General features: G+C 35.2%; 2 protein-coding genes across 2 annotated transcripts; both read right to left on the bottom strand.

Annotated features, from left to right (window-relative positions):
• Nucleotides 1-1,811: 1,811 nt before the first annotated feature.
• On the bottom strand, nucleotides 1,812-4,596 carry LOC141400564 (zinc finger protein 706-like). The gene is made up of 3 exons (XM_073979778.1): nucleotides 4,351-4,596; nucleotides 2,067-2,221; nucleotides 1,812-2,001 (listed from the first exon to the last, which is right to left on the bottom strand). Exons 2-3 carry the CDS (start codon nucleotides 2,208-2,210, stop codon nucleotides 1,912-1,914), a joined length of 234 nt encoding a protein of 77 aa, XP_073835879.1. The 5' UTR covers nucleotides 2,211-2,221; nucleotides 4,351-4,596; the 3' UTR covers nucleotides 1,812-1,911.
• Nucleotides 4,597-12,743: 8,147 nt separating this feature from the next.
• On the bottom strand, nucleotides 12,744-16,027 carry LOC141403167 (uncharacterized). The gene is made up of 5 exons (XM_073985340.1): nucleotides 15,328-16,027; nucleotides 14,784-15,187; nucleotides 14,389-14,722; nucleotides 13,248-14,000; nucleotides 12,744-12,892 (listed from the first exon to the last, which is right to left on the bottom strand). The coding sequence occupies exons 1-5, from the start codon at nucleotides 16,025-16,027 to the stop codon at nucleotides 12,744-12,746; spliced, it is 2,340 nt and encodes a 779-aa protein (XP_073841441.1).
• Nucleotides 16,028-16,975: the final 948 nt, after the last annotated feature.

The following is a 16,975-nucleotide window of genomic DNA, read 5'->3' as shown; positions in this document are numbered from 1 at the left end:
GTTGAGAGGCAAAGGGTTACCATATGCCTCACATCTCTCTCCTTCAAACTGACAATTGCCGCAAGGAAAATTGCCTAATATAAATATGGACTAAGGGGTCGATCGTCGATAACAATTATCGTTGAGTGGCGCTGCCAGTTGTCAAAATTGATCCACGTATGGCAACTCTCAACTGAAGTTGCGAATCTCAGTTGACGAAGCGGTTGTTTTTCAGCAACCACCAATTTTCAGTTGCAGTGAACATTTTCGAAGAAACAAGAAGTAAAATAGAAGGAAAAATAAACATTTTGTTAACAATTATTGATTCTTTGCATTATTAATGAATTTTGTGTATCAATATGGTGAAAATAACGACAAAGCAGCAGTTCGAAATATTAATTGATAAACTGAGTGAAAATCCAAACTAAGCCCGAGGAGTTCTGGAGTTTTGGTGAAACCAAAGCCACAGCGGACGAAGCGTGGAGGTCTATTTCGGACAGTTTAAACAGCCATGAACCTCTAACACGAACACCTGAAGAGTGTAGATTGAGCTATGCTTTTGGAAACTTCCGTCCTCCAAGAATCGCAACGCTGCGCACACTTTTAAAAGTGGGGGTATTCCTGTTGATCTGTAACTTTCTTTGAAGTCATCCTTTAACGTTTCCACAAGGTAAACTACGGCATCCTTTGGCAATCCAAAATACGCCTTTTACTGATTATACAGATCTTTCCACATGATCATCAGCTTACAGTGCAGATGGCAATTCCAATGGATTCGACTTGTCCCTCAAATTTCTTCTAATAGATGCAATGTCCTGTATATTTTCTTCATCATCAAAAAATAATTCCACCGAACTTATCATTTTTTGGGACAGTAAATAAAACTTGACGATCCGAAGATTCAATGGGCAGGTTATATTCCAATCTTGGGTTGTTTTCCAAATTTGCTCGAAAACTCAGCCAAAATATTAAAATATTGTTCAGAATACACAAAAGACTTATCCAAAGCGCAATTATTTTTAAAAAGTTTTTTTTTTTTTTTTGGCGAATAGAGGTCACAAGTTTGAAAAAACACTCATCGATAACATGTTTATCGACCACCCAGTTGAGTTGACATTAATGGTACAACATTTCGTCTCAGTCGCGCAGACAACTGACAACGCAACTCAAGTTTAGTGGCAATACAAGATAGACCCATAAAATAAAAAAAATAAAAATAACTTGTTATCGACGATTATTTTCTATCGCTGTACGTAGTGCATTTTTTAAATTTTGTCGCAGAGACGATAGACGACGCGACATGACTCGCCTCGCTGTACGGAATCGGCCCATAAATACTTGTTTGGTGCAGCATGTCCTTTTAAAAATAACGACTCAGTAGGTAGATTGTAAGTAGTTAAGTACGAAAAAGTACAAGTACCATTATTTCGCAATGAGAGGTTTTGCTGGGGAATAATAAGAAATATAAATAGTTATGATAAAATGTTTAATTTTTATATCAAAATAATATCTATTTTACATATTTTTTGTATAGAACTATTTCTAAGTGTAATTCAACAGATTTGAAAAAAGGTTTGGAAGTATAAAATTAAAAAGGATCCATAAATCAATTCAAATTTCCTCTGCTTCTTCATATCATTTGTGTTATAGTATTCCAAACTAGTAAATTATCGGCCCATCATATGTATGGTGTAAATCGTCATGTTTTATTTTTTTAATTTTTTCTTTAAACGTATTGTAATTCAATAAAATTTCATAAAAAAGGAAAATAAAGTAAATTATTATAATATAAAAAAGTAATTCGTAGATAAATAAACAGCTATTTTAATTACAAGATTATACAGCAAGCTGCTAGCAGTAATCCTCAAGACAGAGGCGGGTGCGCGTCTAGGTTTGTCTGTTTTTGTTTATAAAACAAAACAGTTGAATACTTTAGACGTCCTTTAACTCTGGTGGCATATCATTTTTGGGATGTTTGTTTTCGAAATGCTGTTTGTACGTTTTAGGATCAGGCATTTGAGACTGAAAGTAATGAAGAAATAAAATATTGATAGATGTTTTATATATTTTAGGTTTTTAATACTCACTTTACATACGGCACAGATGTAAACTAAAGCTTTCAGCGCTGCTTTCTTTTGATCAGTAGCACTGTGACCTTGTTGTTTCTTTAATTTGGCTTGTTTTTCTTGGGCTTTTGCTTGTGATTGAATTTTCTGGTGACCACGAGCCATTTTATCTTAATCTGTAAAACATAATAAGGAGTTTAATAAAATGCTACGTTTGTCTATGTTTGATTAATACAAATATTAAACAAATTGGAACAATCACTTTTCTAAAATTACAGATGATGTAGCTAACTGATCTTCAAAAACTATGATATAAAACACGAATCATGCTACAAATTTCATAGCGATCAGGGTGGTGGCCAATAACATAAACCAAAACTGCAGCTTCTATGCTAGTTTCTTCTCAATTCCGGAACATTCCATTTTTAGAGGATAGATGTCTTCATTTCGGTTGCCCGTACTTCCCCAAAATGTTCGGAGCCAAAGATATAGATAAAAGTGGTCCGTCAAAAGTCATTTTTATGTGATTCACCTATGAATTTTGTACGAGCCATTTTTACGAATATGAAAATTATAACCAACCATTTGACATGGTTTATTAACCGTGGTCGCGATTTCGAGTAACCGACATCGGACCAATTCAAATATCGTTCCTGATTAGTAGACAGCGCAATTTTATGCAACCCTTATTTTTGGTCCGATTCATGTCAAATTTTGGGACTGGGCATATGTTTGGCTTCTGATTACATTGCAATCGAAACATATGACATATGTAAAATTATGCAAAATGCATACATTTTTGCATATGCAAAATTTATGCATTTTACATATTTTCTTATGCAACAAATATTTCAATAATAGGTACAAAAATGTTTGTGTGTACAATTTTTCTGTTTAAAATTCTCTTCAGACAAGTCAATAAAATAGAGAAATGTATAACCACAGCCACAACTTTCAAAATACCGCAAATCGGGAGGAATCGTTCTATGGGGGCTAAATGAAGACTTGGACCTAAACCTACAAATTTTAGGTGGAAAGTTTGTTACCCCCAAGGAAGACTTAATACCAAATTTCAGCCTTTTCGGAGGGATATTGAGGCCACAACCTTCAAAATACCAGCAATCCGGAGGTGCCGTTCTATGGGGGTTATATGAAGGCCTGAACCTAAACCGACAAATTTTAGGTGGAAAGTTTTTACCTCCAAGGAAGACTTAACAACATTCAAAATACCAGAAATCCGGAGGTACAGTTCTATGGGGGCTATATGAAGACGTGGACCTACACCAACAAATTTCATGTGGAAAGTTTTAAACCCACAGCGAAGACAAAATGCCAAATTTCAATCATTTCGGTGGGATATTGAGGCCACAACGTTCAAAATGTGGACCTATACTGATAAATTTCAGGTGGAAAGTTTTATACCCCCAACGAAGACTTAATACGAAATTTCAGCCATTTCGGAGGGATATTGAGCCACAACCTTCAAAATGCGGAAAATCGGGAAGTCCAATTCTATGGAGGCTATATGAAGACGTGGACCTATGCCGACAAATTTCAGGTAGAGTGTTTTATACCCCCCAACGAAGACTAAATACCAATTTTCAGTTATTTCGGTGGGATATTGAGGCTTCAACTTTCAAAATACCGAATATCGGTAGGTACCGTTCTACGGGGGCTATATGAAGACGTGGACCTATGCGGTTTGATTTTACTATTGATTTTCCACACACACCTGTGGTCTTCCTCAACAATATCATCATCCTATTCGCGACACTAATGCAGTTTCGTATTTCACAAGCTGCTATATCTATTAAGTAACAAATTTTCCTCTACTGGAAAAAATATTACAGCGAATCATTAATATACACTCATACGGCATACATACACATTACTCATCCATGGATTTTCCAACAAAGAAAATCAAGTTTTTCAACACGAGTCTGAAAAAATATTCGTCTTTTTCACATAGGAGTCGTCATCTTGAAAATAGACACCATTTACATTTACACAGATGTAATCCATAAATGGCGATCACACGCTGATAAAAAAACAACAACTTGTGTGAAGAAACAAAAGGAAGGTGTTTTTCTTCGTTTTTCCACATCACCACAACAGTAGGCAATCAATCAACCACTTTGCCCATAATCTAATCGCTGTGATTTACTCTATTGATGGTCAAAATCAAATGATAATTCAAATTCTTCTGGATACAACAAACAGTACATCACATCAACAACAAAAAGAAGAACCCAAAAAGTTTCTCGAACTTTTTTCTGCATGTGGCCCATTCTTCTGTATAACTTACCTAATTGTGTTTTTGTTGTAGATACAGTTAATGAATAATATCTATTCGTGGAACGAATGTAAAATTTGTTTTTCAGCAGTATTCTATTATTTATTATATTTATAATTACTTTTATATTTTTATATATTTCTTCCGCAAAAATATTTCTCTAGTTTATGTTAATTAAATGTGTGCCGCTCAACAAAAAAATGCGATGAAAATGAAGGTTTCGATTTAGCTTGGCTCTCTGATTATTATCGCACGCGTATCGTAGTAACACTATTGCTGTTATAGTTATTGCTAACGTAGGGTTGCAAATGTTGCCAGTATCAAATGTTATTTTCTAATAGGCCATTTAGATATGACTTCATTAGCCGGATTTAGCGCATTATCAGGATTTATTTGCTAAATCCGGCGATAATCGAACAGATTTCCCATACAAAAATAAATCCTCGTATTAAGTGGATTTGTTTTAAATCCGGTATAAATCCTCGTATATAACTCTGTTTTCTCAACATGTTCCTAGGAAATACAAAAAGTTGCAATCTGGCACAAGAATTGCTATATCAAAAATAATAAAAATAATAGGTGTGTTCGTTTACACAATAATTTGTACAGATTTGTACAAGTCCAGTAACTTCTTGTAACCAACTAATATGTCATTTAGACATGACTTCATTAGCCGGATTTAGCACATTATCAGGTTTTATTTGCTAAATCCAGCCAAAATCTACCAGATTTCCCATACAAAAATAAATCCTCGTATTGAGTGGATTTGTTTTTAATCTGGCATAAATCCTCGTATACAACTCTGTTTTTTGCAACATGTTGCTAGAAAATACAAAAAGTTGCAAGCTGGCACAAGAAACAAGGTAGACGCATCGGTGAATTGCTACACTAAAAATAATTTAAAATGTAAAAATTTGTAAACAAGGGGGGAAAATTAAATTTGTTTTGATGTACAAAGTTGATTTTAATCAACCAAGACTAATATTTACGATGTCTAAACGATAAAATAATTCATTTATTTATTTTAGATGGGCAAACTGCGATAAAAATTATTATTTATTTGCTCTTTAGTTAGCATTAGTAGCATAATGTGCTAACATTTTTAGTATTAAACAATAAATTTGTAATTTGGCGTATGCTTTTACGGCCGAATTCAATTTACAAAAAATTCTTTTGATGTTTCAAATTCGATCAGATGGGCTGATGCATCTACCTTGGTAATTGTGCCATGAACAAAAATCAGCTGACTGCCATTTAAATCCTCCAAAATGTATATCTAAATGAAATAAGATTTGTACTGGATTTATTAAATCCAGTCGAGGATTTATGGCTAGTCTAAATGAGCTATAAGCTCTTTTGTATTGTACTGTAGAGTAAACGAACAACATCCAGTAACAATTTGTACAATTTTTGAGTAAACGAACACACGTAATTAAAATGTCAAAATTTGTAAAGGCGAAAAAAATAAATTTGCTTTGATATACATAGTAGATTTTAATCAAACAAGACTACTATTTATGATGTCTAACCCTACGTTTATACATGACAGGACAGTTGAGTTCATGTATTGATTGCCAAAGCCCCAAAACTTGCTTGTGTGGCGTAGGCGTCCAGACAACTGCAAAAACAGTTGTAAAATTATGAATGAAAATCATCGATTCCTTTTTGTTTTCCGTTCACATATTTTGTTTCTGTTCATGTTCTTTTGTTTTCAAGACATTTCAATTATATCTCCCATATTTTTACAAAAAAATGTCAAAAATTTGTTAACCCTACTGTCTCTGAAAATATGATGGACAGCTGGAAGTCAGCCGACAAATGTATGTATGTGTTAGTAAATCAGAGTTGTATTTGAAGACAAATTGTCTGGGGTAAACGCCTAGCAAACTATAAAATAATTAATTATTTGCTCATGAGTTAGCATTAGCTTTGTTTCTTTACATTAAAGTTTCTTAAAGTTTTACCACTTTTAACTCGGAAAGCATTCCTTAACCCCAAAAGGTAGTAAAACTTGAATCAAAATTTAAGAGAGAGCATGCCAAAATGGCTTTCTCTTTTACTACTTTCTCCTCGAGAAATTTCGTCGTGTAAAAAGTGAAAATCTGTCAAACTGCTGATTTGACAATTAAGGCAAAAGAAAACAACGCGCTTTGCCAAAGCAAAATGAAAAGAAATAAAATAAGTATAAATAATTGGTTTGTTCCAGTACTGCAAGAATCTACTAATTTGTACTATTTTTTCCGATAACATAAAGGAAAAAATGTTATCGTAGTAAAAAATAGTAGCTTCTTGCAGGTTCTGGAACAGAGCAAATAAAGCTGAAAACAGATACAACGTTTGATTAAAGTTTTGCGTTGGGCGTCGAGAAAAAAACAACAACAACAGGGCGACGACGATACGAAAGTCCAGCGTTTATCTGTTTGTCGGCATATATTTCAAATGAATTTGAATTTTTCGGCATCATGCCCAACAGTGTAAAAACGGCCCAAACGACACAAAACTTTACCCAAACGTTGTATGTGTTTCCAGCTTTACAAATTTAAACCAATGAAATAAAAAAACAGTGACATTTAGGGCCTGTTTCACTATGTCCAAAGAAAAAGAATGCGAACGAAAAACACCTAAACTTTGCTTTTCATGTTAATATTGACTTTAATTTTGCTTCGTCCCGGGCCACACTAGAATAATTTCACTGAAATTTTAACATGAAATTATGAGCCTCTAGATTGAGTTCCATAGTAGAGTAAAATCATGAAATTGCTGTAATGGGGAATTCGGCCTAAGAACACGTAATTTCATAAAAGCTTCGTTCCCGTACTTTTTAATAGTAAAACTCGTAAAAGAGAGAACTGCAAAAAATTTGTTTTCACACACAAGTTTTTTGAAATAGTTCGGGAACGGAAAAATGGAAAATACGTCAAAAAAACTGGAACAAATGTCAAAGTCGGCGTATCAGCCAATCAGACGCCGGCAACCATGTTACTATTTTTTTACTCGCCCAAATTTGTCGTGTAAAAAGTTTTTAAAGAGAGCGTCATTCAGCGCCATTTTTGTTTAAAGAGAAGTGAACATTTTACAACTTTTTTGTGTACGGGAACGCTTTTTCGAGTAAAATGTGTAAAAGTCGTAAAAATTGTAAAAACTTTTTAGTTCTGGAACACAGCTAAAATTTTTTAATGAAATTTACTCTAGTGTGGACCGGGACTTCGAAACAACTACAAAATTTGAAAATCGTACATGAGTTTAGTAGTTTTTCTTACGCTTTCATTTTCGTTCGACATAGTGAAACGGGCTGTTATTTTGTTTGTTGTTGTTTATTTAAGCAGCCATGTTTGCTTTTTTGACATCGCTGTAAGATGTACTATTTCTCCGTTCCTTTACTTTTGTGCAAAACTTTTTACGTGAGAGCAATTTTGGTAGTTTTCTCTTTGCCACTTTTACTATTAAAAAAGTAAAGGAGCAAAGCTATTAAAAAATAACATGACATAGCAAGTGGTCTGTTCCTTTACTAGGCGTTTACACCAGACAGTTTGTCTTCAAATACAACTCTGATTTACTAATGGGTGCTTTACACGATATGTATTTTACAAATGGGTTGTCACTTTGCGTATACATTTTGTATATAAAAAGTGACAAACCATATGTAAAATACATATCGTGTAAAGTACCCATAACACATACATGCATTTGTCTTTTGTCTCCCAGTAGTGGGATTCTGTAACTCATTTTTGCTGTTATCGATAATTGTCGGTAAAATTAAAATGCTTATAATTTCGATAATTACCAAAATTTTTCGGTAAGTTTACGATGAATAAAAAGCAGTCGCTAGCCTCTACCGACACAAACAGCGATGCCAACTTTTCTTTATGTTTTTAGTCATAATTTTGCGATTTAATTTTACCGATTTTTGTCGGTAACAGCAAAAATGAGTTACAGAATCCCACTACTGGTGTCCATCATTTTTTCACAGACAGTAAGGAAGACAAATTTTTGGCATTTTTGTAAAAATAGGTGAAATAATAATTGAAATGTGTTGAAAACAAAAGAATATGGACATAAACAAAATATGTGAACGGAAAATAAAAAGAAATCGACGATTTTCATTCAAAATTTTAAAACTGTTTTTGCAGTTGTCGGGACGCCTACGTCACACAGGCAAGTTGTGCGATTTTGACAATCAATACATGAACTCAACTGTCCTGTCATTTGTAAACGCAGGGTTACTTTTGAAAGTGGTAAAACCGGCAAAAGTAGCAAAAGTTGTAAACTGCTCCCATATGAAGTAAACTGCTCCCATATTGTATGGTGTCTGAAGTAAAGGAACGCTTTTCGAGTAAAAAGTGGTAAAACTTGAAGATTCTTGCACGTAAAGGAACAGAGATAAGAAAGGTAGTTTGATGCTAATAACCCATTTAGATATGCCTTCATTAGCCGGATTTAGCACATTATCAGGTTTTATTTGCTAAATCCAGCCAAAATCTACCAGATTTCCCATACAGAAATAAATCCTCGTATTGAGTGGATTTGTTTCAAATCTGGCATAAATCCTCGTATACAACTCTGTTTTTTGCAACATGATGCTAGAAAATTCAAAAGGTTGAAAGCTGGCACAAGACACAAGGCAGATGCATCGGTGAATTGCTACACTAAAAATAATTTAAGATGTAAAAATTTGTAAACAAGGCGGAAAAATTAAATTTGTTTTGATGTACAAAGTTGATTTTAATCAACCAAGACTAACAGCCTGTTTCTGTATGTTGAAAGAATAATGTGTGCGAAAGAAACACGTCCAAACTCTTGTGTGTTTTTCAAATTTGTTTTTTGTTTTGAAGCAAAAGCAAATGTAAAATTATTTCGAAAACTAAAGTTCGGGCGTGTTTCATTCGCACACATTCTTCTTTCGACATACAGAAACTGGCTGTAATACATACGATGTCTAACCGATAAAATAATTCGTTTATTTATTTTAGATGGGCACACTGCGATAAAATAATTCTTTATTTGCTCTCTAGTTAGGATTAGTAGCATAATGTGCTAACATTTTCAGTATTAAACAATAAATTTGTAATTTGACGTATGTTTTTTGAGACGAATTCAATTTACAAAAAATTCTTTTGACGTTTTAAATTCGATCAGATGGGCTGATATATCTACCTTGGTAATTGTGCTATGAACAAAAATCTGCTGACTTCCATTGAAATCCTCCAAAATGTATATCTAAATGCAATGAGATTTGTACTGGATTTATTAAATCCAGTCGAGGATTTGTGGCTAGTCTTAATGAGCTATAACTCTGTTTTTTTTTCAACATGTTCCTAGAAAATACAAAAAGTTGCAATCTGTAGTGGAATTCTGTAACACATTTCTTGAGTTACCGACAAAAATCGATAAAATAAAATTCTTATAATTTCGGTAATTAACGAAATTTTTTGGTAAGTTAACAACCAAAATAAATCTGTCGCTAAGTCCTACCGATAGCAACAGTGTTGTCAACTTTTATTGATCCATTTCATTCATAATTTTGCGTTTAAATTTTACCGACATTTCTCGGTAACTCAAAAAATGTGTTACAGAATTCCACTACTGGCACAAAAATTGCAACATCAATAATAAAAATAATAGGTGTGTTCGTTTACTCAATAATTTGTACAGATTTGTACAAGTTCAGTAAGTTCTTGCAATCGACAAAGCTCTTTTGTATTGTACTGTAGAGCAAGGCTGTTCAAAGTGCGCACTTCCCCTGTCCGTGTGTGTCAATTTGCTCACACACACAATTTAAATAGAGAACTTTTGTTTTTGTTTTGAATATTTTCAAAATTACCAATCAGTCTCTAGTGAACATTCAATGAGGAAGGTTCTGTTTTCGATTTTGTCTATGAATTTATATGCGTACACTGAAAAAATGAATAAAGATACTGAATACTAATTTTTATTTGCCGAAAATTATTACGGCAAATTAGAGTGTTTGGTTTGTCACGAACTTGATTTGCAACAAATTATAACATCAACAGTCATATTTGGTCAAAACAAAATAATTCTTCTACTTAAAATTTTGATACACAAATTAAAAAAAAAAAACTAGTACAATATTTCTCACAGTCAACAGAGGCAAAATGAAAACATTGAAATTTGTGTATTTCAAAACCAACACAATAACAAAATGTTGGTCTGTTCCAGTACTGCAAGAATCTACTAATTTTTACTATTTTTTCGATAACATAAAGGAAAAAATGTTATCGTAGTAAAAAATAGCAGATTCTTGCAGGTTCTGGAACAGAGCATGTATTTGTAAGTGTGTGAGCAGGCCTACTGTAGAGTAAACGAACAACATCCAGTAACAATTTGTACAATTTTTGAGTAAACGAACACACATAATTTAAAATGTCAAAATTTGTAAAGGCGAAAAAAATAAATTTGCTTTGATATACATAGCTGATTCAAATCAAACAAGACTACTATTTATGATGTCTAACCCTACGTTTATACATGACAGGACAATTGATATTATGTCATTTTTACTTAAAAAATATGTTCAAAAACTGCGTAAAAGCATTGCCTCCATTATCCGGGAAAATCGATTATCCGTAATGCCTCCGGTCCGACCATGACGGATAATCGAGGTCCAACTGTATGTTCATTATTAAGCTACATCATACTTATACTTATTTTTACACTCATGGTATATTCAACTGCAAGAAATCAACTCATTGACAATATTCCATAAAGAACTCAACCATCACCGATTCATCGACTGGAGGCCTTCATCGACAGCGGAGTATGTGGGGTAAGTTTTGTTGTTGTTTTTTTATATTGTTTGTTATGCCCACTTAAGGGAAGTACACACCATCAGTCAAAACTGACAGTCAACGAACTTTTGCTACAATTTTCTGGCAAATAAAAACTTTTGTTTAGGTAATAATGGTTAATATACAATATGTAAAGTATTATTTAGAGATTAGGAAAGTAATTATTCAGCTAGACTTTGACATTAACAAAATAGACCTCGATGACTGTCAGTTTTGTTGGCCGGTGTGTACTATGCTTTATAATTTCTTGCATTGAACTACTCTAGTATATTTTTTTATTGTTTGTTTTGCATACCCACCCAGAGGGAAACTTTTGTAATCGAGAAAAGAATGCAAATGACCAAAAAATTGCACATTGATTACCTACTGCATTCCCAAATCCAATGGTAATGGAATCTGTACACAGACAATTCGTAGATTACACATTAATTTCTTCTGGACTCAAGAAAAGAATGCATTATTTTCCTAAGACATGCTCCGTGTTAACAATAATCAATTCTGGAAACAATATATCACTGAATTTGTGCATTACATTTTCATTCCAGAATGGTTTATTGTTAACACGGAGCATTTTATGTTCTAATTCCCGCAGAGTATTTTCATTGTTTTCACCATATCAAGATTTTGAGAATTTCGAAGATCTTATAGTTTATCTAGTGTTATTGAAATAAAAGACAGTCACTTCTCTTAACAACTATTTTAAACTATTTATTTGATATTAATTTAGTAAAAAGGAAAACAATTTCAATTAGGTCGATTTGCCACAACTGTGGTGTTGAAGATTTCGCGAGCAACTAACTTCTGTTTTCTTTTTTGTTGCCTCTTGTCAGAGTTACCATCACTCATCTTATTTGTTAACTGCGGGGACGGAGATGCCACAACCACTCCCCCTCCAGTGACACAGTCACGATCATTCTGGAAAGAAATCTTCCTCGTTGATGGAGTAGGTGCGGTTGAATCTTCAGAAGGAGATTGCGTTGTATGCTGAGTTTTGGTGGAAATTAAATTTTCAAGTTGAGTTGGCGTTGCAGTCTGTTTATGACTTATAATGATGTTGGAATTAGAATCGTTGAAGTCGAAAACTGGTTTGAGACGATCGACTGTAACGTTAATATTTTTGTCCTTGATTCGAATTGTGAATAATCGATCTGTTATTCTGTTGATAACTTCATAAGGTCCAGTGTAAGGAGGTTGTAATGGTTCTCGTACAGCATCTGTTCGTAGAAATACGTGTGAACAGGTATCGATGTCTTTGAGTTTGAAAATTTTACTCTTCGTGTGATGTGCAGTTGGAGTTGGACGTAGCATTCGGAAATATTCTCGAAGTTTTTGAAGAAATTCTGTAGAATCAGCCTGTTGATTGTTGTCTTCATAAAATTCGTTTGGAAGTCTCAATTGACCACCGTAGAGTAAATCTGATGGTGAAGCTCGTAGGTCTTCTTTAAATGCAGTTCGGAGTCCAAGTAGTACTGTTGGTAATATGTCAACCCAGGATACTGTTGGATGACACATTAACGCTGCTTTAAAAGTTCGATGCCATGCCGTTGGATTGAGGGTGGTACGCTGTTGTACGTGCTCGTTTAGCTCCTGTGAAAGCTGCTAATGATTTGAAAAGCGCTGATTCAAATTGAGTGCCTTGATCTGTTGTAATTGTTTTTGGGCAACCAAATCTTGAAATCCAAGTTGACCAAAATGCAGTAGCAACTGTTTGAGCGGACATGTTTTTGAGCGGAACAGCTTCAGGCCATCTGGAAAAACGATCTATCATTGTTAGACAGTATCTGTATTCTTGTACTGGTGGCATTACAACAATGTCTAAGTGTACGTGATCAAAACGATTGTCTGGAACGTCGATTTTGTTCGGAGTTAAACGGTTATGTCTGGTAATCTTTGCTTTTTGGCAATGTAAACAATTACGACAAAGATTGATGATGTCTTTTTTAATTCCGGGCCAGATGTATTTTGTTCGTACTTGCTGTAGTGTTGAGCGACCGCTGGGGTGTGAAAGTCCGTGCACGGTATTGAAAATTTGTTTGCGCAGTGTGTCCGGAATGTATGGACGGACGTATCCCGTTGAAATGTCGCAATAAATTGATGTGTTACCATAATGAACTATTTGCAGTTTCAGAGAATTGTTGCCATTAATGATAGTTTTCAACTCATCGTCAGATTGTTGTGCTTTCTGTATGTCTTCGGTTGAAACGGTTGACGGCATTGAGATTTCGTTGAGTCGTGAAAATGCATCAGCGACGGTGTTTTCGGGTCCAGAAAGATAAATTATATCAGTTGTAAATTGTGATATGAAATCTAAATTTCTGAGTTGTCGGGGAGATGCTTTTTCAGGCCGTTGAGAAAATGCGTATATGAGCGGTTTATGATCGGTTTTGATGACGAAATGTCGTGCTTCCACCATGTGTCGAAAATATTTCACAGCTTTGTAAATAGCGAGCAATTCTCGATCATATGTGCTGTATGACTTTTCAGATTTTGATAACTTACATGAGAAAAATCCTAGAGGTCTCCAAGTACCGTTGAAGTTTTGTTCCAAGACGGCACCGATGGCACTGTCTGATGCATCCGTTACTAATGCTAGTTCTAGGTCTGGAGCTGGATGTGCTAACATAGTAGCTTCACCAAGGCTTCGTTTGCAAATCTCAAAAGCGTTTTCTGATTCAGTTGTCCATGGAACTTTGCGTTTATCATTTTTCTTTGAATTCCCAACGAGTTCGTTAAGGGGTGCTTGTTGGTGTGCTGCATGTTGTATGCAGCGCCTGTAGTAGTTTATGACACCAATAAAGCGACGAAGCTCACAGATAGTTTCTGGCTTCTTGTAATTTTTTATGGCATCAATACGATCTGTGGGTGGGGAACAACCATTTGCGTTGATTATGTAGCCAAGAAATCTTACCTCAGGTACACCAAAATGGCATTTGTTGGGGTTGATGGTGAGTCCGAAGCGTCGTAAAATTTCAAAGACTACACGAAGATGTTCTCGATGTTGTTGTGGAGATTCGGACATAATGATAATGTCGTCGATGTAACAAAATACGAAGTCAAGTCCTCGGAACACGTTGTCCATGAAACGTTGGAATGTTTGTGTTGCGTTCCTCAAACCGAAAGGCATGTACAAAAATTCTAGTAATCCGAACGGAGTACATACTGCTGTTTTTTGCGATGTCTTCTTCAGCCATGGGTATTTGATAATAGGCTCTTGTAAGGTCAAGAGTTGTAAAAATTGACTTACCGTGAAGATTTTCTGCAAAGTCGTGTATATGGGCAATAGGGTAGCGGTCTGGAATTGTTTGTGAGTTGAGTTTACGATAGTCACCGCAGACACGCCAGCCACCTGTTTTCTTAGCGACCATATGAATAGGACTAGCCCAAGCACTCTTTGATGGACGACAAATACCTTGTTCGATGAGATAATCCATTTCGGCTTTAGCTGCTTTTAATTTATCACCCGAAAGACGTCGTGGACGATCAGCAACTGGAGATCCTGTTGTTTCGATGTGATGTACCACAATTAATTCATCTGTTGGTTTCCTAAGCGTTGATGTTTTGGTAATGTCTTCAAATTCCTGCGAAAGGAGATGCAGAATTCAATGTTGAAATTCCAAATTGTTTTGTTTGCGAAATTACACCACGGTTGGATAATTTGGTTTTGTTGTCGATAAGACGTTTTTGTTTGAGATCAATGAGTAAATCAAAGTTGACTAGAAAATCGGCACCTATTATTGGTGTGTGCACGTCAGCAATCACAAATAACCACTTGAATTCTCGTCGAAGTCCAAGGTCGAGTTTCAATACACAATCACCAAATGTTTTGATTTCACTTTGATTTGCAGCCAAAAGTGTAAGTTTGGACGGCTTGAGTTTTTCTTTGATTATAGATGGGGGTACGACTGATACCGCTGATCCAGAATCAATGAGATAATGTGAATTTGTTGACTTGTCGTAAAGATGTAGACGTTTTTCACAAGCGTTGTTGTTATTGCTGCTGCCGCCAACCGATTTGACTGACGACAGCCCAGTTAGTTTTCCGGCTGAAATCGTGAACAATCAGGTTTACATTTTCTTGCTTTGTCACCAAATTTGAGATGAAAATAGCACAAATTTCGCTGGTTTGAATTTTGACCACTTGGCGAACGATTTCTTGATTTGGAACGATGTCGTGTATGCTTACCAATTTGTTGTTGGATTTTGTCGACCTTATCTGAAAGTTCCCTTATTGTTTGGCACATATCGGCGAAAGACATTCTTTGGTTAATTGCATCAACAGCTGGTTGTTGTGATGTTGAAAGAGAATTAACACAATTGTTGTTGTTTGCTTCAAACATTTTGTCAGCAATTTTTGCCAATTTTTCCAGGTCTTCTTCTTCCCAGGCGGTTAGAAAAGGTCTCATGTTTTCTGGCATTTGCCCAAGAAACAGTGTTCTGATGATTGCCTCGTTGCCTTTACCAGGAGCAAGTCGTTTCATGTGTGCCAAAATTGACGTTGGTTTCATGCCTATTGTTTCACCACCTTGTATCAAACGTCGTAGTTTTGACTCGGAAGACTCAGCAAATTTGGAAATGATTCTTTCTTTTATTGCTAAATATTTGCTTGAGTCCGGTGGATTTGTGATAAGGTCTTCAACTGACAACAATACTTCGTCTTCAAGACGGACACTCACCAGATCGAACTTGTCGTTATCCGCTGTTATGTTACACAGGGCAAATGAACGTTCCACTTGCGCAAACCATAAATGCGGGTTTCTTTCGTTAAATTTAGGAATGTGTACCTTTTGTAGACTAGGTCGTGTGTCTTCATGCCGAGTGGCACTACTCAAGGCAGCCAGTTGTTCCTGGAGCGATTGGATTTGCCGTTGCAAGTCTTCTGCCATGTTGTTGTCCGTTACGATGTTGCTGCTTTCGAAGAATTCGGCTTCGTCTTCACTACTATTGGAGTCGACCTCTTTATAGTTGATTGGATTGCGTCGTCTCAGTTGCCGTGTTGAATCAACCAGAAGTTTTCAAAGTGTTTTTGTTAATAAATTCTGAGAAGCAAAATGACCGTTGAAACTGTTGTCGAGCAAAAGCGGGCATGCACGTTTGTGTACTTGAATGTATGTACGTGTTTATGTGTGCGTATGCCGGTGTTATGAATTTCCACGAACTATCGCGATCTGCTTGTTGCAAATTTTTATTTTGTTTTGTTTGTTCGTAGACGGGGTCACCACTATAGTTTATCTATGGTCTGTTCCCGTACTACACATTTCTACACATTTTTACTCCGATAACCGATTTTTCCTTTATGTTATCGAAAAAAATAGTAAAAATGTGTAGAAATGTGCAGTACTGGAACAGACCACTAGTGTTATTGAAATAAAAGACAGTCACTTCTCTTAACAACTATTTTAAACTATTTATTTGATATTAATTTAGTAAAAAGGAAAACAATTTCAATTAGGTCGATTTGCCACAACTGTGGTGTTGAAGATTTCGCGAGCAACTAACTTCTGTTTTCTTTTTTGTTGCCTCTTGTCAGAGTTACCATCACTCATCTTATTTGTTAACTGCGGGGACGGAGATGCCACAATCTTATGCTAAGAACATCGACTATAATATGGATTTTGGGATTCCTTTCGGTTTGTAGAAACTCAATGCAATCTGATATAACGAATATGTCGAATAGAGTTACAAAGGGAATTAATGTCATAGAGGTTGTAAAATGTTCGGTTTTTCTTCTTTAAAGTTTCCCCGCAGTTTTTGTAAAAATTTTTATTCTTCTGACACGAATTGTAAAATTTTGTAGATCGATTTACTCGCTTTAGCGCAAATGTAGAGATATG

This window comes from Musca autumnalis, unplaced genomic scaffold (genome assembly GCF_047663935.1).
Source record: "Musca autumnalis isolate F117 unplaced genomic scaffold, ASM4766393v1 scaffold_4, whole genome shotgun sequence".
Taxonomy (NCBI): domain Eukaryota; kingdom Metazoa; phylum Arthropoda; class Insecta; order Diptera; family Muscidae; genus Musca; species Musca autumnalis.
Note: the sequence above shows the minus strand (reverse complement) of the source record. Positions and strands in the feature narration are given on the sequence as shown.